Here is a 21,300-nt window from a genome sequence, read left to right as displayed (position 1 = left end):
GCAGCGTCGTCAGAGTTGAGACTGCCCGGCCGGCCGGGATTGAGTCGCCGTGCATCCCGGAATTGGCGGGCGGACGCGGGAAGGGACTCTTTTCCGCAGGGAGGGGGCTTTGTTTATTTACGCCAGAAACGGGGAATTTCTTGGCACCATACCATATCATACCATACAGATGATGACGATGATTAGTCGACGCGGCGAAGAAAGGAAGCCGATGAAAGAAAGGCAAGCGGGGTCCAGCGAGGCACACGACAACTGGGTATGCGTGTGGGTGGGTGTTGGTTACCCGCCCGGGCACGCAAGCAAGCAAGCAGCGGTGTCCCTCCCATTTTGTCGCCCGTGCTCGCGACCTCCCCTGATGGAGTGATGGTCGACGGCCGCGCGGCGAACCCCCTTGAAATGAACGAATTGCATCCACGCCGACAAACCGTGTCATGTTCATGACATGAGTGGGCCGGGCAATCACATTATTAGTAACCTTGATAGATGACGTGTACTCTGCTCTGTCGCCGCTAATAATTATTTATAAGAATAACAATAACCAACACCCCTGCTCTGCGCCGCGCCGCGCCGCGACATTGGTTTCCGTTTGATTACTCCAGTCCTTGTGGTGGTCTAAACGCCTGCCTGGCCGCAATCCCTCCCTCTCCCCCACTTTCTTCTTCTCCGTCGTCCTCTCCTCTTATAAGAAGCAGCCAGCCGCCTTGCTTGTTGCTTGGCCCTCCTCCACCTCCTCGTTCCGCCCCCGCCCCATCACCGCCGCGCCGCCTATACAACAGGGAGAGGTCGAGAGGAGGATCGATCGGTCCAGACACCCAGCTCGCCGTCGTCGACCAGAACCAGCCAGCCACCGCCAGGATGAAGGGCGGCGACGTCAGCAGCATTAGCCCGCTCGTCTCCTTCGTCCTCGGCGCCGCCATGGCCACCGTATGCGTCCTCTTCTTCATGTCCGCCAGCCCCACACGCCGCCTCGCAGACATCTCCGCCTTCACCTCCGGAAACGCCACCAACGACGACCTACGCCTCGCCTCCTCCGACAACGGCGTGGCCGACGGCAACGCCGAGGTCACCGCAACCCCCGCGCCGGCGCCGGCTCCGGTGCAGGTACGCAGCGTCTTCGATGGCCCGCTCTCTTAGTCTATCCCCCCCCCCCCCCCCCCTCGGTCGCCGTCGTTGGCTGGCTCCATCTCCTCTAGACGTCCTGCACTTGCTCTCCTGATGATGAGGAGGAGGATTATTATGTTCGATCAGCACTCTCCACGAATTACAAACTTGCTGCTAATAACATCAATCAATCAATCAATCAATGCTTTTATTCCTTTCTCACAACTTATTTAATCCCACACTATAAATAATTTCCGTCGAATTCGCAACCTGTTTGGATGGATTTTCAAACGAAAAAACAAAAACAATATTATCAATCAGCTCTGTGGGTGGAGCCGGTATGTACCACCAGCATGTTCCTATTCCTACTACAAAACTAGTATTTAATTGCAAAGATAGTAAGCCGACCCCGGAAATGCCCCGTTTGTATGTATGCGTTTCAATCAATTCAAAATCAGCTCTGAATGAACGATTTAATAAAGAAAGGAGAATCCCCCCCGTTGAACAAGTTACGTCGCCTGACAAGGACCCCCGAACAAAAGCGTGAACTGTAGTACTTAGTTTATCATCATCTGTCACCCAAAGCCAAAATTCCAAAAGCCGGCCCCCGGGGGCCTAGAGGGAGAGGCCAGCTCACGTCTCTAGGGCCTAGGCTAATACTACTAATCCCTTCTTTCCTGTCAGCTCTCTTTGTTGGACTTGGACCTCTTTCCTTTCTGTGTTGCCATTTGCCAACCACTTTCCCGTCTCCCCATGAACCGCCACGATCGCTAACCCCTCATGATTTGGTGCCTTCTCCACATGTTGGCTGGCTCTGGATGATTTGAGCAACAAAAAAAAAAAAAAAGGGAGTGCGAGTCATCACATGAGTTGTTACTTCCTCGCAACATTTGTCCTCTACTCTGCTCCCAACTGCAGCTACTGTCGGCATGCCGGCTTTTTACTAGTGCTGCTGCCCTGCCACGTCCACACGTGTCCGTCCCCCGTCTCGCAGCGCTGCCGGGCCCACGTGGCCTTGGGAAACACCTAGCCTGTGTTTAGTTACAAAATTCAAAATTCCAAATTTTTTTCCGGCACCCTGCATGGAGACTTAAATCTAGACGAAATAAAAAACACATTGCGACTGCTGTCTGTAAATGGCGAGACGAATCTAATGAACCTAATTAGGCTGTAATCAGACGCTAAATTGCTACAGTAATGATACAGTTACCAACATCTAATGACAGATTAATTATACTCATTAGATTCGTCTCGCGATTTACAGACGAGTTCTGTAATTATTTTTGTGATTAGTCTATGTTTAGTACTTCAATTGTAGAAAGATACCCTTTCAAAAAATTTACGGAACGCAGCTAAACACCCCGCTAGTCCTTGCTGCTGCTGATCGACGGCCGGCCCACCAGCAGGGTTTTAAAATCCGACCGGACCGGCCTAACCGCCGCCCTCCGGTACCGGTTTACCGGACCGGTTAGGCCGGTAACCGGTGGAAACCGGTTGAATTCAAATCCAAATTCAAATAAATTCAAAAACTCCCATGCAACCGGTTCCGACCGGTTTACCGGCCGGTTTGACCGGTTTACTGGCCGGTTTTACCGGTTTACTGGCCGGTTTGATCGGTTTGAAATTCAAAAGCTCCCGTGCAACCGGTTTACCGGCCGGTTTGACCGGTTTACCGGCCGGTTTGACCGGTTTGATCGGTGGGCCTTCATGGGCCGGTCCATTTTTTTTCTTTTTCTTTTTTGATTTAACTTTAAATTCCCACAAACTATACTAAATGAATGAATTTTTGAGAAAATTTGACACCATTAGATTCATCACACCTTGAAGTATTTTTAGGAATTTTTCATTTTTTGAATTCAAATTTAAAATTTGAATTTTGGCCGGTTGGGTACCGGCCGAAACCGGAACCGGACCGGACCGGTTTGACCGGTAACCGGTCAAACCGGACCGGTTCCCACCGGTTAGGTTAACCTTGCCCACCAGCACCAACCATCCCCACGCCACTCTGCCTGCCCATCTTCACGTCTCGGTGTACTTCAACCTAGGTTCACCTTACCGGTGGGAACCGGTCCGGTTTGACCGGTTACCGGTCAAACCGGTCTGGTCCGGTTCCGGTTTGGCCCGGTACCAAACCGGCTCAAATTCAAAATTCAAATTTGAATTCGAAAAAATGAAAAATTCCCAAAAAATTCCTAAAAATACTTCAAGGTGCGACAATCTAATGGTGTCAATTTTCTCAAAAATTCATTCGTTTAACATACTTTCCGGGCATTTAAAGTTAAATCAAAAAAGAAAAAGAAAAAAAATGGACCGGCCCATGAAGGCCCACCGATCAAACCGGTCAAACCGGCCGGTAAACCGGTCAAACCGGCCGTTATACCGGTCCAAACCGGTTACATATGCGATTTTAAATTTGAATTTGAATACAAACCGGTCAAACCGGTCGGTATACCGGTACGAACCGGTTGAACTGAGTTTTTTAAATTTAAATTTGAATTTGACCGGTTTTTACTGGTAACCGGTCAAACCGGTCCGGTAAACCGGAACCGGTGGGCGCCGGTTTCGGTAAACCGGTCGGGAAAAAAACCCTGACTTCAACACCATATACTAGTAGACTTGTAGGATACATTCATGAATTCATGATGTGCAGCAGAGGTAGGCATGCATGGGCGCACCAAACTATTTTTGTAGACGCAGGCTAAGGATGGATCTAGATATCCGAATTCTTAGAACAAATTTAATATTTTAAAATAGATATATTTAAAATTTTATGCTAATCTTTTTTTATATTATCAAGCATATTATTACACATAAGAATAAAATTTTGTATAGATTTTTTTATGTATTATTTGCTCCCTACAATTAAAAAGTTGAAAAAAGATTCGAATTCGTATCTGATCCGTATTCTAATTTTTATATCTATTATTTGAGAATATATATGATAAATTTGAGGTTTAGTTTTTATGAATCTTTACAAGATCAATGTTAAATACAAGGCTATGAATTTACATAGTAAATTATATATCTTATTTGTCCATAATCGAAGAAAAATAACCAAAAATCTGACATTCGAATAACATCCGAATCCATCTCCACGCAGCACATGTGTTGAGCAGCGCAGAGTACAGTACAGTACAGTGAGAGAGAATGCATGGTTGATTGTTTGCTGCGTGCTGCTACCTGCTGTGGCACTACTGATTGGCCGCCTTCTTCACTTGCAGCCAAAAAAATTAAAAAAAAATGGTCTTCAAGCCTCATCACTTGGTTCCTTCTCCGTATATGTAGAGTACTGCACACACCCACCACCTACCGATACGGGCAGATGCAACTGTATATGTTCACTGGCCTACTAATGCTGCTTCTGCATGCTGCATACCGTGAACAAGCCCAACAGTGGCGACCCCATGCGCCCAACCACCATTCCTTCACCTCCATTTCGGTGGTGGTCACCTGCAAGATCACATGCATGCATGCCGCCTATATATTCCATCTCTACTAATTAAGTAGTAACAAATTAAGACCGCATTTGTCATGTTACTAATAACCGTCCGGATTATTATTATTATTAACTAGAGTAGCAGTCTAGCAGTGGCAATAATTCCAAATTTTCAACAAACTGATTATAATGATGAAAAAGAAATGGTGGCGTGCATGCAGGCGCCGTCTCCTTGGGGCGACCTTGAGGAGGTGCTGCGGCGTGCCGCGACCAAGGATCGGACGGTGATCATGACGCAGATCAACGCGGCGTGGACGCGCCCGGGCTCCCTGCTGGACCTCTTCTTCGAGAGCTTCCGCACCGGGGAGGGCGGCGTGGCGCGGCTGCTGGAGCACCTGGTGATCGTGACCATGGACCCGGCCGCGTACCAGGGCTGCCAGGCCGTGCACCGCCACTGCTACTTCCTCCGCACCTCCAGCGGCGTCGACTACCGCTCCGAGAAGATGTTCATGAGCAAGGACTACCTCGAGATGATGTGGGGACGCAACCGATTCCAGCAGACAGTCCTCGAGCTCGGATACAACTTCCTATTCACGGTCAGTGCCCTTGCTGCATTGCTGTTTTTTCTCCTTCAGATCATTTTTCCCCCTCATCTTTCAATCAGTAGTATATCAATCATGCAATGCCATGATCTATCGAGTTAGTTACGGGGTTACGATCGGTGGTTGTTGAACAATCCACTCCTGGCCGACTGCCAGCTAGCTGATTGATTGGTTGCATTGTCAGACGCTGCTGCACTGTTCTGCTTCGACTTTGAAAATGTCTTGCGGCCTGTTCGGCTGGTGGTTTTGCACCGGCTGTTACTGTAGCTACAGTAAATCAGCCAAACAAAGACCAGTGCAGCCGAACAGGGCGTTGGCTGACTGCAGCTAGCGTACGTGATTGCTTAGCTTAGCTTGTTACTGGAGCACTTGTGAGTTGTGAGGCCTCAAAGGTTCCAAGTAGCTTGCTAGGCGACACATGGGGCGCGTTTAGTTCCAAAAATTTTCACCTCCCCTTTAAACACACGTATGAAGCACTAAATGTAATTAAATAACAAAACTAATTACACAGTTTGGATGTACATGACGAGACGAATCTTTTAAGCCTAATTAGTGCATGATTAGCCATAAGTGCTACAATACCCACATGTGCTAATGACGCGGTCAAAAGCCTCAAAAGATTCGTCTCGTGGTTTCCAAGTGAGTTTTGAAATTAATTTTTTAATTAGTGTCCGAAAAGTCTTCCCAACATTCGGTCAAAGTGCTGATTTGACATCCAAAAATTTTTGGACGGGGAACTAAACGCTCCCATAGAAACGGTGACGTAACTTTCTTTTGGACGACTCGCTTGACGGCGATTGTCGGGACCCGCCGTGCGAGACCGCGAGTCCGACGACGGCAAACGCCATTCTTTCCCTCTTTCTTCCCAAGGATAAATAGCATGCTTAATGTACTACTGATGAGATAGATGATGAGTACTGCTGACTGCTGAGAAATTTTCATATATATATATATATATATATATATATATAAACAAAAAAAGAGAAGCAATTATTAACATATATACTAAGTATATGCATATGGTTTGCTGCAGGACGTTGACGTGATGTGGTTCCGGGACCCGTTCCGGCACATCTCCATGGCGGCGGACATCGCCATCTCGAGCGACGTGTACATGGGCGACCCCTACAGCCTGCGCAACTTCCCCAACGGCGGCTTCCTCTTCGTGCGGTCGTCGGCCAAGACCATCGACTTCTACCGCGCGTGGCAGCAGGGGCGGTGGCGCTTCTTTGGGAAGCACGAGCAGGACGTGTTCAACCTCATCAAGCACGACATGGCCGCCAAGCTCGACCTCGCCATCCAGTTCCTCGACACCACCTACATCAGCGGCTTCTGCCAGCTCAGCAAGGACCTCAACAAGATCTGCACGCTCCACGCCAACTGCTGCGTCGGCCTCGGCGCCAAGCTCCACGACCTCCGGGGGGTCCTCGACGTCTGGAGGAACTACACCGCCGGCACGCCCCAGGACCGACGCGCCGGAAAGTTCCAGTGGAAGCTCCCGGGAATCTGCATCCACTGATCGATCGTCCTTTGCTAGCTAGCAGAGCTATACTATATAGCTAGGTCCGATGGTGATCCATCGTATTCGTTTTCGATGGTCGAGATCGGCCGCGCCGGCTGCCTGCCAGGCTGCTTGTTGCATTATTGTCCATTCTTTCTCTGCTGCTTCTTTCTTCAAGTTTGAGGAGATTATTCAAGGGAGCTGGGTAGGTTTCATTCTTTTGATTTCTGATGAAAGCCTAGAGGTAGAACCGGGAGACGTACGGTTGAGTTATACTGGTGCACCCTCCACCTTAATTATTATGTATGTATGTATGTATGTACACAGCACAGGCTAATTAATTATATACAAATATTAATTATTATGTACAGTAGATTTCATCATCCATTCCCTTTAATTTATTTGCTCTCTGCACCTGTAAATTCAAAAATGAACGCAACAGCTAGCTAGCACCTGTTTGTTGCGATCAGATACTCAGATTCATGCTCCTCTCTCTTGGTCCACAACTCCACATCATCAAAGTCTTTGTGCCTGCTTTGCTTGCGCGTGGTGACGAAATGAACGAATATGTCGGCATGCAAATGCAATGCAAAGCATTGCATTTGCAGGCTCCACTAAATTCACATGGGCCAGAACTCATTGTATATATGATGGGCTGGATCCATGGACAAAGACACTAAAGGCCCAGGTTGTTTGCTGGTGTGGGCCAGAACCAATGCTGCTACCATTTCCTATCATAAATGATTGATATGGCAAAGGTATATGTGCAGAAAGAAGCTTTGACAGGATTAATTAATTAATCCTAGTGTAGCTTTCATGGAACAGTAGAGTAGCGTGTATACGTGGATCCAGTCCAGTGGGGAGGAGAGGAGAAGCACTGATGAAGTGATGAGGAGAGGAGCATGGGTCAGCTACGGTCGGTCCAGAGTAGTAAGTAGATCGAGCAGGACTCTTTCCATTCTTAAATGCTGTACTACGTGCTTTGGTTGATGGAACTGGACGAGTGTCAAGAAGCATTGTACTAGCAGCTGCTCCGATCCACTGTTACCTGGACCATGATTGGATGAGAGCATGATCGGATCCATGTTCCCTCCTTACTGCAGAGTCTGTGTATATCATTCAGGATCAGAAAAAGTGCACTGCTTTCAGTCTAAAAGAAGAAGAAAACGCACTAGTGTTTTCTCATCAAGAAGATTTCTGTGGAATTCCTGCTGCAGCCCCGGCGAGCACGGACAAGAGCGGACCGTCACTGTTGTCTGTGACGTAATTAAGCGCACACAGGCCAGTCTGGGCTCCCCGGTTTGGCGGTAAACAAAACAAGGCCTTGCAGCTGGCTGATTGTTGAGCGAGCGAGCAGTGCAAGAGCGATTTGCGACCTAACCAGATGTTGATGCTAGGCTTCTATCTACTCTAGCAGTTCAAAAAAGGCGGGCTGGTTGGTGGCCGCTGAGTTGAGCTAGCTACCGGCGGCCACCGCATAAATACTAGCTGCGTGCGTCTTTTGCTTACTATTAATTAGTACTCGTGAATCTTGATGTACAAACCGGGCCTGCTTAATTTGTATTGTATTCCTCACACTCTAACAGCATGTGAGGCGACTGAAACGTCTGTCCAGACACCAGACCAGCGACTACTGCAAGTACTACTGACTGACATGATATGGGATGACCTACCAAACTACTACCATGTTAGGCTAGTAAGTGACGACGACGACCCATCCAAGGATCGACAAGGTTGACACTTGCTGTATTTGTTAATTTCCAGCTTGCTTATTAATCAGCGGCTCCGGCTCCTACATCATCAGCAGTAGTGGACTGTGGTACTGCAAGGAAGATTCTCCAAACGCTGCGCGTACTGGGGACCTGCATAATTCTTCACTGATGGAGCGGCCAAACTAAAGCAACTGGTAGTACCGTAGTACTCTCTTCTGTTGATGGAATAGTATATGGTGCACTGATTGGGATGTGCCAGCTGAACCTTCTATGCTGCCTGTATGGAGACACTGCGCGCTAGCTAGCACACCGCCACGTAGCGCCTGTCCACGTCACTAGTTGATCGAGCAATATAGCTGGATATAGTAGTCGAGGCTTTCCCCGCCGCGGATTTCCCGTGAATGATCCGACTCTGACGACGACGACGACGCGAGCAGCTAACTAGCAGATGGAGAAGGAGAATACCATTGCAACTTTACTTGCATTGGACGGATCGAATAATTCAACAATATATATAACGTTGTTGTCGTCTGTATGTGATCCAATGATCCGTCAGCAGCCACCGCCATGGATAGATTATTATAGATAGATAGTCAGATGTCGTGGAGATGAGCATGTGCATCCATCCATCCATGGGGATCCTCCCTAACTCTCAAGGCCCCTCGATCCACCCATCAATCACCACGTCATGTACGAGTGAGTATTGGAGTAGGAGTTTACATACGCCCACGCAGCACAAATAAAAAAAAGAACAATTTTATACGTATATATACGTCTGAACGTTTGTACGACTACCAGTTCACGACTGTACAGTACAGGGAAGCTTCCAAAAGCATTCTGTATTGTAGCTCCCAGTTCACTGTCAAATAAGCACTTGGTTTAGTAGTGGCACAGTAGTAATTCCTGATTTGCTTCTGCCACAGCCCACAGCAGAGCAGAGTACAAAATAATGGTGCCGGGCAGGGCTAGCTTCACAGACCACGACTTGTTACGTCTGCAAATTTCAAGAGGTCAGACTCAGAACCCCCCCCCCCCCCCCCCCCCCCCGGGCTGCCTGCTTTCTAGCTACTTATCAAGGGAGGCACATCGATCGGCACATCATCTCTCGCTCTACACTACACTACTTCGGCGAGCTACACAGACTACACGGCCGGCGCAGAGTAGAGCAGGCTGTGTACTAGCTAGCGAGTTAAAGCAGCTAGCAGGCTGATCATTAAGCGGCGCCAGCGATGGCGAAGGTCGCCGCGGAGGCCGCGGGCCGGCAGGCGGCGTCCTTCGTGCTCGGCTGCGTCACCGCGCTGACAGTGGTCGTGCTCATCCTGCAGCGCCGCCCCGAGGAGCTCACCCGCCCCAGGGCGCCGGTGCAATTCTTCGCCGGCTCCAGGTCGGAGTCGTCACCATCATCAGGACGACGCGGCGGGGCATCATCTTCCGGATCCTCGTCGTCGTCGACGCCGGCAGGTCAGACGACGGCGATCGTCGCAGCTGATGATGGCCAACCGCAGGCAGCCGATCCCGTGCAGGCCAACGCCACAAAGCTGAAGCCTGCAGCTGCTGGCGCAGGAGGCGCTACCACTGCTGCTGCGGCCGCCGATGATCTACGCCGCGTTCCGGCCACTCCCGCACATCGCCAACAAGAGGTTGGTTAACTTATTGGTTGATTGGTTCATCGATTATGAGCTGTTTTTCTTCCTGTACCAAATAAATTTGATCGATCCGCGTGTTTATCGTCGTCGTTGACAACGGCCGAAAAAGTAAAAACGAATAATTTGGGAGGTATCGGGAATGACGTACGATCGAGGACGACGATGCCGACCTTACCTGATCAATTGCATCTCACTCCAGCGTTGCAACTTTACCTGCGGCATGCTGCTTTTATTCAATTATTTGCTGTTATCTCAATGCAAGCTTTTTAATTATTTAAAAAAAAAGGGCGAGGCCGCGGACGACGACGCCGAGTTCCCGGGCCTGGCCGCCGTGGTGGCGCGCGCGGCGACGGCGGACGACCGGACGGTGATCATCACGTGCGTGAACCACGCGTGGGCGGCGCCGGGGTCGCTGCTGGACCTCTTCCTGGAGAGCTTCCGCGTGGGCGACGGCATCGCGGAGCTGCTGGGCCACGTCCTCATCGTGGCCATGGACCCGACGGCCATGGCCCGCTGCCGCGCCCTGCACCCGCACTGCTACCTCTACACCATGCCCGGCGTCGACTTCGCCTCCGCCAAGTTCTTCCTCTCCAAGGAGTACCTCGAGCTCGTCTGGAGCAAGCTCAAGCTCCAGCGCCGGGTGCTCCAGCTCGGATACAACTTCCTCTTCACCGTGAGGCCTCTGAATTCTCTATCTATTATATATATGCAAATCATCAATCATCATCCGATCGATCGATCCTCTTGATCGGTAATTCATCCATTCATCGATGGATCATCGATGGCAATGCCAAATTAATGCAGGACGTTGACATCCTGTGGTTCCGGAACCCGTTCAAGCACGTGACGGCGTACGCGGACATGAGCATCTCCAGCGACGTCTTCTTCGGCGACCCGGACAACATCGACAACTTCCCCAACACTGGCTTCTTCCACGTGCGGCCCAACAACCGGACGATCGCCATGACCAGGGCGTGGCACGAGGCGAGGGAGAGGTACCCGGGCAGGAACGAGCAGCCGGTGTTCAACGCCATCAAGAAGGAGCTCGTCAGGGACCTCCGGCTGCGGGTGCAGTACATGGACCCGGCCTTCATGGGCGGATTCTGCAGCTACGGCAAGGACCTCCGCAGGATCTGCACCATGCACGCCAACTGCTGCGTCGGGCTGGCCAACAAGCTCAGGGACCTCGGGACCCTGCTCCAAGACTGGAGGAACTACACCGCCATGCCGCACTGGGCCAAGCAACACGCCAAGTGGACAGTCCCGGGAGCCTGCATCCACTGATGATCATGCACACCGGGGCTTTTGGATTATTGATGGATTATTTGTTTTAGTTTTGTTTCGGATAGATTTGCACTGTTGGATATATACCAAAAGAGTTATTTTGCTGCCCTTTATAATTACTTTGTATAATAACCACCAAAATACATACCCGTACACTTACTATACTGCTAGTACTGTGTCTTGGATACTAGATATATACCAGACATTCAGACAAGGTGGCAAAGTCGGGTTTGTTGGATACCAGAAGAGTAGTCAGTCCTTTACTACTGTATATCAGAAAAATATATATCTGTAAACTTATATATTACTCTTATGATGAATAGCGTGCCTTCTGTGTACACCAGACAGACAAGAGGACCAATCACTTTGGGCTGTTCTCACTAGCCGACCTGCTTGGAGTTACTACATTACATGTTTGGTGAAAACTTGATGCAACGAGCATCTCCAAGAGTTTGCCAAAATTAATTTGACAAAATTTGTGATTTGGCAACTTGCTAAAATATATGCCAAGTTAAAAAGAAGCCTATCTCCAAGAGTTTGCTATTTTGGATTTGGCAAAATGAGAAAAAAAGGCCCACAAGAACACAACCTTTTTGCAATTGGGCCCCTGGATCTTTTTGGGCGATTGCAAATGGGTCCTTGACCGGAGTTCAGGGAGGGGCGGACATGGCCGGCCGAAATCCGGCAGCTCTGGTCTCCGGTGGCGAGGGAGGACAGAGGGAAGGGCTAGAGGAAGTCGAGAGCTACCTTTTGGTTGCCTTGGACGAGGTTGGGGCGGCGGGGAGGAGGGTCGCCGGCGAGGAACAGGGGCGGCAGCGGTAGTTCTTGGCGGCGGCGGCGTTCCGGTGAAGGGGAGCAGGCGAGGGCGAACCGGTGAGCTTCACGGAGACTAGGGGAAACGATTTTGGGGTCTAGCTTGGGAGGAGGAGGGTCGGAAAGGGGAGCTCCACGGCGAGCAGGAGGACGGCGGCGGCAATGGTAGAGGAGCTCCGGCACGGGCGCCGCATCCGCGTCGTTGGGCTCTACCTCCGTGCGCCGGTCGATAGTCTCGAACACGGAGCGTATGGCGCGCCGCCCTTGACGAAGTTCGGGTCCAGTGTCAGCGTCTCGGCGGCACCTTTGGCGGACACCATAAGCACCGTCCGAGAGTCGCGGAGATGACGGAGACCGCGATGCCAAAGCGTTTCCGCGTGCGCATATATACGCGTCGAAGGGGTAGAATTTGTCAAGTTCCAAAAAAATACTAAGTTGGTTGCCAAACTGTTGGATGCTAATTTTTTTTTGTTTTGCAAAATTTTTTAGGATGCCAATCTTATTTAGCAAACTCTTAGAGATACTTAAAAAAACATGGGGTTGAAAGAGTGGTAGTACGTGTTTGGCCATACAACAAACAACCCTTTGGGTCGATCTTCCATTTACAGTGGAGTCAAAGAAATGTTTAAACAGATTTTGAGATCACGATCCTACCTATCCAATCTATTTTGCGGGATATGCAAGATCAACGACATAAATACATGCAATCAATCTCATCCGCTGGATTCTCATCCATCCCTTCCCTCAACCACCGCTGTCTCTTCCTCCGCCCGTGCGCCGCCGCCCGCCCGCCCCTCCCTGCGCCGCCGCCATCACGCCTCCGCCTGCCCGCCCCTGCGCCGCCGCCGTCACGCCGCGGCCAGCCTCCGCCGCGCTCGCCCCTGCTGCCGCCGCGGCGCTCGCCCGCCGGAGCTCCTCTGCCGCGCGCTCGCCCGCCGCTGGTCGACGCCCTCCTGCGCAGGCCCGCCGGAGCTCCGCCGCCGCCGCCCGCCGCCGGCGCTGGGGAAGAATACATTGTTGGGCCTTCGTGGGCTTTAAAGGTAGGTGGTTTAATTGGAAGATGTATAGGATCTCCTTCCCGGCCTGCCTCGCCTCACCAGCTGACCAGAGCCTTTCTTAAAAAAAAAAAAAAAAGACTGGCCAGAGCCAACAAGCAAAGCCATTGCCCGCTCCCCGCTCCTGATAATAAAAGCGATAAACCCCGAGCAGAGCAGGTCGGGCCCCCCTCCCAAATTCGCCGTCCCGCCCGCCGCCAGCCGCGCCGTAGTTCCCTGCTCCGGCTCCTCGTCTCTACCGGCACTGGGCATCCCGGCTCGTACTGGTTTCCCCTCTCCTTGGTGGCTTGGTAAGGGCGCCCTAGCTTGCTAGGATGGATTGTTTTCAACTTTACTGCGCCCATACCAGTACATTTACCACGTCTTCCTGTGGGGGTCTTCAATTGAATTGCCATTCCCTGCAGCTACGCCCGCCACCGAATTCAGGCATGGGAGAAGGTGGAGAAGAGAAATCATTCAATTTCCTTCAGGTTTTGCTCGGTGCGTCAATCTCTCTCCCGTAGTATTATCTCTGTGTTTGTTGGATCTGTGCCCCGCAGTGCAGCCAGAATTTTTGGTTGCTCATGGTCACTGGTGTGAGCTAGGAAGTTGCTAAGTTCCATGATGAAATCGGTTAAACAAAACCCTAGCTGTGTTTAACTGCTGGAGTTCTGCATAAGTGCTATAACATCACCTTACTCTTTTATTTTGACCAGAACATCCCCTTTCTGTCATTAGTCACAATATTATAGGTTATAGCTTAGGTGATAATGTAGAATAATCTGGAGTATGCTGAATTGCTGATTGTAATACTGTGACCCTGTTGCCCTGAGAGTTTGTTGCTTACTGAAATCTTGTCCATTGTGGATGTGGTTATGTCTGGAGGGCTTGTGTGCTCGGTGGTCCTGTGTTGCTAACTGTACTTTTGGTATCTTTGCTGTTTCCTCAGTTCGGCTCAATATAGTTCAACTGCCTTCTGGTAAAGGAAAATGATACTGATTGTTCCTTTTCATGTATAACTTTGTTTTCTTCAGAGGGCAGCATAGCTGGAGGAACCGCTGGTGTTGTGGTTGAAACGGCGCTGTACCCTATTGACACGATAAAAACCAGGCTTCAGGTCAATCATCTCTTTACCGCCCGATAGCTATTTCTATAACCTGAAATCTTGAGAATAAGAGCAGTCCTGTGTTGTGCATACAAAAATATTCATCTAAGCATGCTTCAATGACAACTAAATCCTATTCCACTCATGGTCCAAAAAATGACTGCCTAGTTTTTCAAATTATGTTGCGTTTGTAGTTTGCCATATGAGTCAATTTTTTCTGCTAATCCTTACCACTACCTTGGAATCGTAATATGACACACTGTCAGAAATTTGTGATGTTTGCAGGCTGCTCGAGGTGGAAGCCGAATTGAATGGAAAGGCCTCTATTCTGGATTGGCTGGAAATCTTGCTGGTGTTCTCCCGTGAGTACATTATATGTCTTCTTCATATAGCATCTTTAATGTTTACTTGTTATACTGTTTGCATGATAATTGATTGATTATTAAGGCGATTTAGGTCTGTAAGCTGTGAGCTTACCTTATGTAGCACCAACTTCTGTTGGATGCTATATTGAAGTAGTAGTAATAACTCATGATGTGATGCCCTTCCTGTTATATTTTCATTAGCTGATCAAGTGCTGTTTCACATTTTAACTGACTGGCATGCACATATTAAGAAGTCATATTCCATAATTTCATCTTATGCAAATATACATAATTTCATCTTATGCAAATATACCATGGGATGATATTGCTGTCTTATATTTCTACCGTACCATTGATCGTATGTATGTGATCTTTCTTAACATACCTATAACTTATTTCAGGGCTTCTGCGATATTTGTGGGAGTGTATGAACCGACTAAAAGAAAACTATTGGAGACACTTCCTGAAAATTTGAGTGCTATTGCCCATTTTGTAAGTTAGTACGGATTTAGCCTTCTGTCATACTACCAGATTTCTTAAAACAATGCTTGTTGGATGGCTTTGCTGTATATACATGTACCTTTTCATTTCACCTGCAAACATATCCATGGCATCTCTTTTTAGTATCAGAACTACAAAAAAAAATGATATTCTGCGCCTTCACCACACCATGTTTTCTAAATGCAAATGGTACAGACTGCTGGGGCCATTGGAGGTATCGCTGCTTCTCTCGTCCGTGTCCCTACAGAGGTTTGTAATTATTATAATTTCTACGCAATTTGTGCTGTGCTGTGCTCAAATTGGGTCTTACTGCATTCAGGTGGTGAAACAAAGAATGCAAACTGGCCAATTCAAGAAAGCACCTGATGCTGTTCGCCTCATTGTTGCTAAAGAAGGATTCAAAGGGCTGTATGCTGTATGTATATGCTGTACCTTAATTAATTATCCCTTATTGAATGAAAGAAATAGGAACAATTTTTTGAAATGTAATACTTACTTTTATTTCAAGAGTGGTTGACTGTTGAATTTCATATGTACAATTTACACCATCTTACGATAAATCATGCCACATCCATTATTACTCTCGGTTGCTTTGTTTCTAGGGTTATGGTTCCTTTCTACTTCGAGATCTTCCATTCGACGCCATTCAATTCTGCATATACGAGCAACTTCGAATTGGTTACAAACTTGTGGTACTCCTCTATCATTGTTGATACAACTATTTTTTTGTCATCGAACTACTCATGAAGCTGCTGCATGTTGGTTTGAACCACTTGCAGTCTTAAAATACAAGGTTGAGCATTCATAATTGCTGCATGTTGTCCCTGAACGAATGTTGGCCAGTAGGTTACAGTTTTGCTATGATAACCTCCTTTTGCTCTCTGATTTGATGTGATTTGGCGTGCCATTGTATTTTTACTAGAATCTTCATTTTTTTTAGGACTGAATGACGTGATTGATGGCTCATATTATTTAGTATTCACTAAGCAGCTATATATGTATTCTGTAACCAATGTCCAGCATTAACTGTAACTAGGACTTTTGACAATTCTTTGTACCTATCACATTTCCTTTCCCCCTGCAGGCGAAGAGGGAGCTGAATGATCCAGAGAATGCGCTTATTGGTGCTTTTGCTGGTATAACGAAAGTCTCAGCCTAATATTTTGTAGCCCTCGTCTTAATTCCTCAGTATCTGATTGCCCTCTCCTGGGTTCTTTTATTTCCTGGTTCTGAACAAATCGCTTGTATTTTGTACCTTCATGTTTCGCTAGGTGCCATTACTGGAGCTATTACAACGCCCCTTGATGTCATGAAGACAAGACTGATGGTTCAGGTGAATACTTCTTCAAACTTATATTCCGCGTAGGAATCGCCCATTTACATGACTGACCAATTTCATGTTGGTTGCATTTGCAGGGACAAGGAACTCAGTACGCAGGAATTGTAAATTGTGCTCAGACTATCCTAAGAGAGGAAGGCCCCAGGGCTTTCTTGAAGGTAAAGCGCCAATGAATTCTGCTGAACAGCTTCAATACTTTTAGACAATGCATTCTGCTGCGTTGGCGCTCTCTTGCATTGCTTGCCTGCCCCCACGATTGGTCATGAGCTGGCCAACTGCTTACAGTTGCATCTCATGTCTAGAGTTGTTGTTGAATTTCGTGTGCTCTGAGCAGTTGATCTGATTATGTTGGGAAAATGGCAGGGCATTGAGCCGCGAGTGCTGTGGATAGGCATCGGTGGGTCCATCTTCTTTGGTGTGCTGGAGAAAACCAAGTCTATGCTAGCTGAGAGGAGGAACCGCGATCTCAAGGACGAATGAGTGAAGCTCAGTTCGGTTGATTGATTTACATTGCACCTGAATTCCTTTTTGCCGATGAATCTTCTTCTGTGTAGCTAGTAGATATATAAAATAAACAGTTTTCTAGTTGGTTCATAACATTTTTGTACAACACTTGTTTTATAAATCATTGCACTCCCAGCTCCTCTCCGGCCTGCCGCAGCAATGGCAGCTCGGCCTCCTGGCCCTTCTCCATCTCCTTGTGCTGTCCTCCTACCTCCTGGCAAGCAGAAGCAGCTGGCGCTGTGGCAGCGGCCAGGCTGCCGTCGGGCCCTGGCAGGTGCCGGTCCTGGGCAAGCTGCAGCTGCTGGGCCCGGTGCCGCACCAGAACCTCCGGGACCTGGCTCATAGGTGGACAGGACAGGCTCGTCGCCAACCTGATCAGCAGCACCATCAACCTGAAGATGGTGGTGGTGAAGGAGACCCTACGATGCGGGACGTCAGGATCGGCGGCCATCGGCAGGCAGGGACCCGGCGAGCTGGGCGGACGCAGAGGCGTTCGATCCGGACAGGTTCGAGGCGAGCGAGGTGGACTACGACGGCGCGCACTTGGAGCTGGTGCCCTTCGGCGCCGGCGGATCTGGCCATGGGAGAGACCAACGTGACCTTCACGCTGGCCAACCTGGCTGCTCTACTGCTTCGACTGGGCGGGCGCTGCCGGAGGACGTGAGCATGGAGGAGATCGACCGGCAGACTCACGTTCCACCAGGTACCGGCAGTACAAGTCAAAACATGCAACCACAGCAAAGCGGCTAGCTGCATCGTCTGATCTGAATCCTATGCAGGCAGGCACTTGGCGACGAAACAAAACAATCCACGACATGAACACATGTGTATTCAGTACTTCATTACCGGACTGGTTGCCCAATCAATTCATCCTACGCAGATCATAATCATACAAATGGTATGCAGATATCCAGATGAGCAGTTGGCTCCACATGTTGAACAAACACCACCGTTCTGCACGTTCCAGATCTACCACCATGTCCTCGCCAAGCTACATGTAGGACCGCATGCGCGGTCGCATGATGGACTGTGCTCCATCCACGTATATGGTCGTGCCCGTCATGTACCGCGACTCATCCCCGACCAGGTACAGCACTGTGGACGCCAGGTCCTTCTCCGGATCCAGCCATCTCCCCAGGGGCATCACCTCTGCGGTTGCCTTCTCAACCTTCTCCTTCCCCACAGAGACGGGGAACTTGTCCTGCACATGCAGACCGCGACAGGCTGCATTCAGTATTCACTCTTATCTTGTGCTTGCCAAGCTCCATCGCAGAAAGCTGGAACAAAAGGGAAGATTTAAAATGACAAAGAGTCAGTGGTAACAGCTGAGAGACGAAATCAATAGACTCTCGGATGGTGGCTGACTATGAAAAGAATTTCTCGATCTGATCCATCAGGGGCAATAATTCTATCATCCTTTTCACCTTTGGCATATATGAACTAAGCATAATACTTATAGTTTTCAGAAATTCAGAAACCCAAAGGATGCAGATTGTTGAGGAGGTCAAACAGGTATGTGGGTGGCGAATGCAGCATGTCTTCCCTGAATTGGTAGGGCATCTAAGGAATCAGGGTTGTTTCAGGGTTATGGTTTTCTTTGGCTGATATATTGTCTGAACATTCAGGTTAAACACCTCAGGTGGTGGCGGCATACAAATTTCTTTTGCCAACCCAAGGGGCTACCATGTTAGTGTGCTACTACAGTACTACTGTGCTCCAGCAATTGGTTCTTTGTATCATGTCCTTAAACTGGTAGGTTGCTCTCCAACTCGATACAAAGATACACAGATATATAGCATGTCCATGAATCAATCACCACTGAAGGCGTTGTGCCCGTGCATGTGAGTGAACTGGGAATACTGAAAATCAATAACTGTGATTTGGCATATGATGTACCCATTACCTCTGTTTTAAATCTGCAATTTATAGCTGTAGAAATTCATACCCGTATGAGAATCATATGAAGCCAAACTTTGCTGTTCATTTTCATGTGCAATTTAGCATTTGAACATGAGAAGTTTTTTATTTTATTTTATTTGGACAGGAGCTATCAATAGAACCACAGAGATAGGGCACAAGTCAAAGTAGTAGGACTAGGATGCTTACTCGGACCAATTGGTGAATAGCTCCTAGGCTTGTACCATAAGCTGCAGCACCTGGATATAATCCTCTCTCAGCACCAATAATCTGAGTCAAGAACACAACAGAGCCACCAAATTTTGTATCCTCGAACCGCTTTGCAATCGCCTTCATTAGAAACCAAGGTGTTATCACATTTACTTTCATGGTCTTCTTGTACTCATCCTCACTTATGCTGAGACAACCTTGCACCTTGCCTGATCAGTGATCACACAGTAAAGGAACATCTGGTCAAGTGAAGCAGAATGTAAATGTGGATAATACTGCCATTTCTGCCTTGTTTAAGGATGCAGTATCTCAAATGCTGGGCACCCTAACCACTAAAACAACTGCACCATATCAGTATGTACTTTGGACACATTTTATGTAAATATGTCCGAAAGATATAGACCAATTCAATGATCATGGCAGCACAGTTGAGAAATATGTCTGAAAGATAAAAAATGCAAGTTGAGTACATCCCACATTGTATTTCCTCACTTCCACAATTCCTGCTGAGCTAAAAGGCATTACCAACGGTTTCCTTTTGGTAAAGGTGAAGGCACTAGCATTTAGCAACTATGCCCACGGCCCACAGGCACCCTTGTTCCCAATTTTTACAGTAGCATGAGAAATTAGCTCGCAGGTAAACAAGTCCAGGCAACCAATTATTAGTACTGCGGCGTCAGGCATTCATACCCTCGTAGGTGTAGCAGTTGACGAAGGCGTCGAGTCCGGCGAAGCAGCGCCACGCCCGACCCACCACCGCGTCGACGGCCGCCTCGTCGCAGGCCTCGAAGTCCAGCCCCACCACCGCGACGCCTCCGCCCACGCAGCGCCGCACCTCCTCGGCCGTCGCGGCCAACGCGCCCTCGTCGCCCACCAAAACCAACCTTGAAGCCGAATCAGAACAGAACCTTCAAGAGGAAAAGAAACTGCGGCGACGAGGCGGGGCGTGGTAGCGCCTACCTGCAGCCGTGCTTGGTGAGGTTAGAGGCGATTCCCCTGGAGATGGCGTCGCCGGCGGCGGTGAGCAGCACCCGCTTCGCGTAGGCGTCCCCCATCCGATTCCCCCCTCTTTCGCTCGCTCGCAGTGGCAGCAGGCTGCAGGCAGAGGCCGTGGCGCACGCTGAATTCTGTTAGAAAAAAAAAATCTGCTAAGGGTTGGACCGCAAAGGCATATGCGGATACACCGAGTAATTTGGGCTGGACAGATTTCTGCTGGGCCACTCACGCTATTTTCATTTTCTTTTAAGCAACAGGAGGGGCACAAGTCCCCTAGTATATATTAAAAAGGAAAAACTAACTATCAGACGACCCGTCGCGACGACGTGCCAGCGCGCGACGCGTTAGCCCATCTCGAGTCTATATCCGCGGCCCAACAAACACATGTGCTAAATTTTGCTCTACCTTGCGCTCAGCGTCTACGGCCCACCGATTCCATACGCATGTGCCTAGATTCGGCAACCTTTATATCCATGCACAGCAAGCAAGTGTGAGAAAGAAATTGACTTTTTCTTACATAAATCTATTCTAAAAATATTTTATCTACTTCGTGTTACCTCCATTTTGAGAACTGATTTTATCAATGTGTTCTACGCAACGAGACGAACAAAACTAGATCCCAATTGCATATGTTTTAACAATATTTTACACTAGTAGCAACTTATGTGATGACTTACTCTCTTTTCTCTAGCAACTTATGTGTATATCATATTACTTTAGTAACAACTTATGTGTGCTATATCATATTTAGTAATAAGAACTTATGTGTACAACAACTATTATTTTGTAGCAACTTATATGTACGAGTTTATGATCGATTTCATTTGCAGTAATTTGTATCTTATATGTGTGGCAATGTATAATAAATGGTGTTTTGTGACAACTTTTGTTTTATATGTGTGAATTTTTTATTTTTTATACAGTTTATATATAAACTTATGTGTATAATAACTTTTTTTTTACTTCTCATGTGCATTTTTTAGATTAAGGAATACTACTCATGTATATATGATATTTTATGTTTGTGACAATTTATGTATGATATTGGTTTTATTTTTGTGACAACTTATGTTCATAACAAATTATGATTTTATTCCAACTTTATTTTTTTAACAACTTACAAATATTTTTCTAACTATTATCTTATATGTCTAGTAACTTATATCTTACATATGCGACAACTCATGTACATAATAAATTTTATCTTTCAGCAAGTTTTGTTTTATGTATATGA

General features: G+C 48.1%; 3 protein-coding genes and 1 pseudogene across 5 annotated transcripts; 3 read left to right on the top strand and 1 right to left on the bottom strand.

Annotated features, from left to right (window-relative positions):
* The first annotated feature begins 559 nt into the window (after window positions 1–559).
* On the top strand, window positions 560–7,013 carry LOC120649100 (uncharacterized protein At4g15970-like). Its single transcript, XM_039925783.1, has 3 exons — window positions 560–1,101; window positions 4,759–5,133; window positions 6,173–7,013. Exons 1-3 carry the CDS (start codon window positions 856–858, stop codon window positions 6,656–6,658), a joined length of 1,107 nt encoding a protein of 368 aa, XP_039781717.1. The 5' UTR covers window positions 560–855; the 3' UTR covers window positions 6,659–7,013.
* A 2,317-nt stretch (window positions 7,014–9,330) lies between these two features.
* On the top strand, window positions 9,331–11,620 carry LOC120649099 (uncharacterized protein At4g15970-like). The gene is made up of 3 exons (XM_039925782.1): window positions 9,331–9,992; window positions 10,285–10,671; window positions 10,803–11,620. The coding sequence occupies exons 1-3, from the start codon at window positions 9,582–9,584 to the stop codon at window positions 11,280–11,282; spliced, it is 1,278 nt and encodes a 425-aa protein (XP_039781716.1). The 5' UTR covers window positions 9,331–9,581; the 3' UTR covers window positions 11,283–11,620.
* A 1,137-nt stretch (window positions 11,621–12,757) lies between these two features.
* On the top strand, window positions 12,758–17,083 carry LOC120649097 (S-adenosylmethionine carrier 1, chloroplastic/mitochondrial-like). 3 transcript variants are annotated; one of them, XM_039925780.1, is made up of 13 exons: window positions 12,826–13,135; window positions 13,231–13,440; window positions 13,555–13,630; window positions 14,164–14,246; window positions 14,520–14,596; window positions 15,001–15,091; window positions 15,296–15,349; window positions 15,420–15,515; window positions 15,703–15,792; window positions 16,185–16,236; window positions 16,372–16,433; window positions 16,517–16,597; window positions 16,803–17,083. In XM_039925780.1, exons 3-13 carry the CDS (start codon window positions 13,579–13,581, stop codon window positions 16,917–16,919), a joined length of 855 nt encoding a protein of 284 aa, XP_039781714.1. In that variant the 5' UTR covers window positions 12,826–13,135; window positions 13,231–13,440; window positions 13,555–13,578; the 3' UTR covers window positions 16,920–17,083. The 3 variants fall into 3 exon arrangements, with proteins under 3 accessions (XP_039781713.1, XP_039781714.1, XP_039781715.1); XM_039925779.1 differs by lacking the exon at window positions 13,231–13,440 and having other exon boundaries at window positions 12,758–13,135; XM_039925781.1 differs by lacking the exon at window positions 12,826–13,135 and having other exon boundaries at window positions 13,229–13,440.
* Window positions 17,084–17,754: 671 nt separating this feature from the next.
* Window positions 17,755–20,206, bottom strand: LOC120649098 (annotated as a pseudogene).
* Between the last annotated feature and the right edge of the window lie 1,094 nt (window positions 20,207–21,300).

Source organism: Panicum virgatum, chromosome 9K (assembly GCF_016808335.1).
Source record: "Panicum virgatum strain AP13 chromosome 9K, P.virgatum_v5, whole genome shotgun sequence".
Lineage (NCBI taxonomy): Eukaryota > Viridiplantae > Streptophyta > Magnoliopsida > Poales > Poaceae > Panicum > Panicum virgatum.
This window is presented reverse-complemented; position numbering and strand designations above follow the sequence as displayed.

Excerpts from the sequence above, each read along its gene's own strand:
- LOC120649097 (XM_039925779.1), top strand. The coding sequence starts at position 12,773 with ATGCAAGATCAACGACATAAATACATGCAATCAATCTCATCCGCTGGA. Across the intron at positions 13,136-13,554 it reads GGCCTTCGTGGGCTTTAAAG|CTACGCCCGCCACCGAATTC; the intron begins GTAGGTGGTTTA and ends CATTCCCTGCAG. Across the intron at positions 16,237-16,371 it reads GCTTATTGGTGCTTTTGCTG|GTGCCATTACTGGAGCTATT; the intron begins GTATAACGAAAG and ends ATGTTTCGCTAG.
- LOC120649099 (XM_039925782.1), top strand. The coding sequence starts at position 9,582 with ATGGCGAAGGTCGCCGCGGAGGCCGCGGGCCGGCAGGCGGCGTCCTTC. Across the intron at positions 9,993-10,284 it reads CCGCACATCGCCAACAAGAG|GGCGAGGCCGCGGACGACGA; the intron begins GTTGGTTAACTT and ends TTAAAAAAAAAG. Across the intron at positions 10,672-10,802 it reads GATACAACTTCCTCTTCACC|GACGTTGACATCCTGTGGTT; the intron begins GTGAGGCCTCTG and ends AAATTAATGCAG.
- LOC120649100 (XM_039925783.1), top strand. The coding sequence starts at position 856 with ATGAAGGGCGGCGACGTCAGCAGCATTAGCCCGCTCGTCTCCTTCGTC. Across the intron at positions 1,102-4,758 it reads CGGCGCCGGCTCCGGTGCAG|GCGCCGTCTCCTTGGGGCGA; the intron begins GTACGCAGCGTC and ends GCGTGCATGCAG. Across the intron at positions 5,134-6,172 it reads GATACAACTTCCTATTCACG|GACGTTGACGTGATGTGGTT; the intron begins GTCAGTGCCCTT and ends GGTTTGCTGCAG.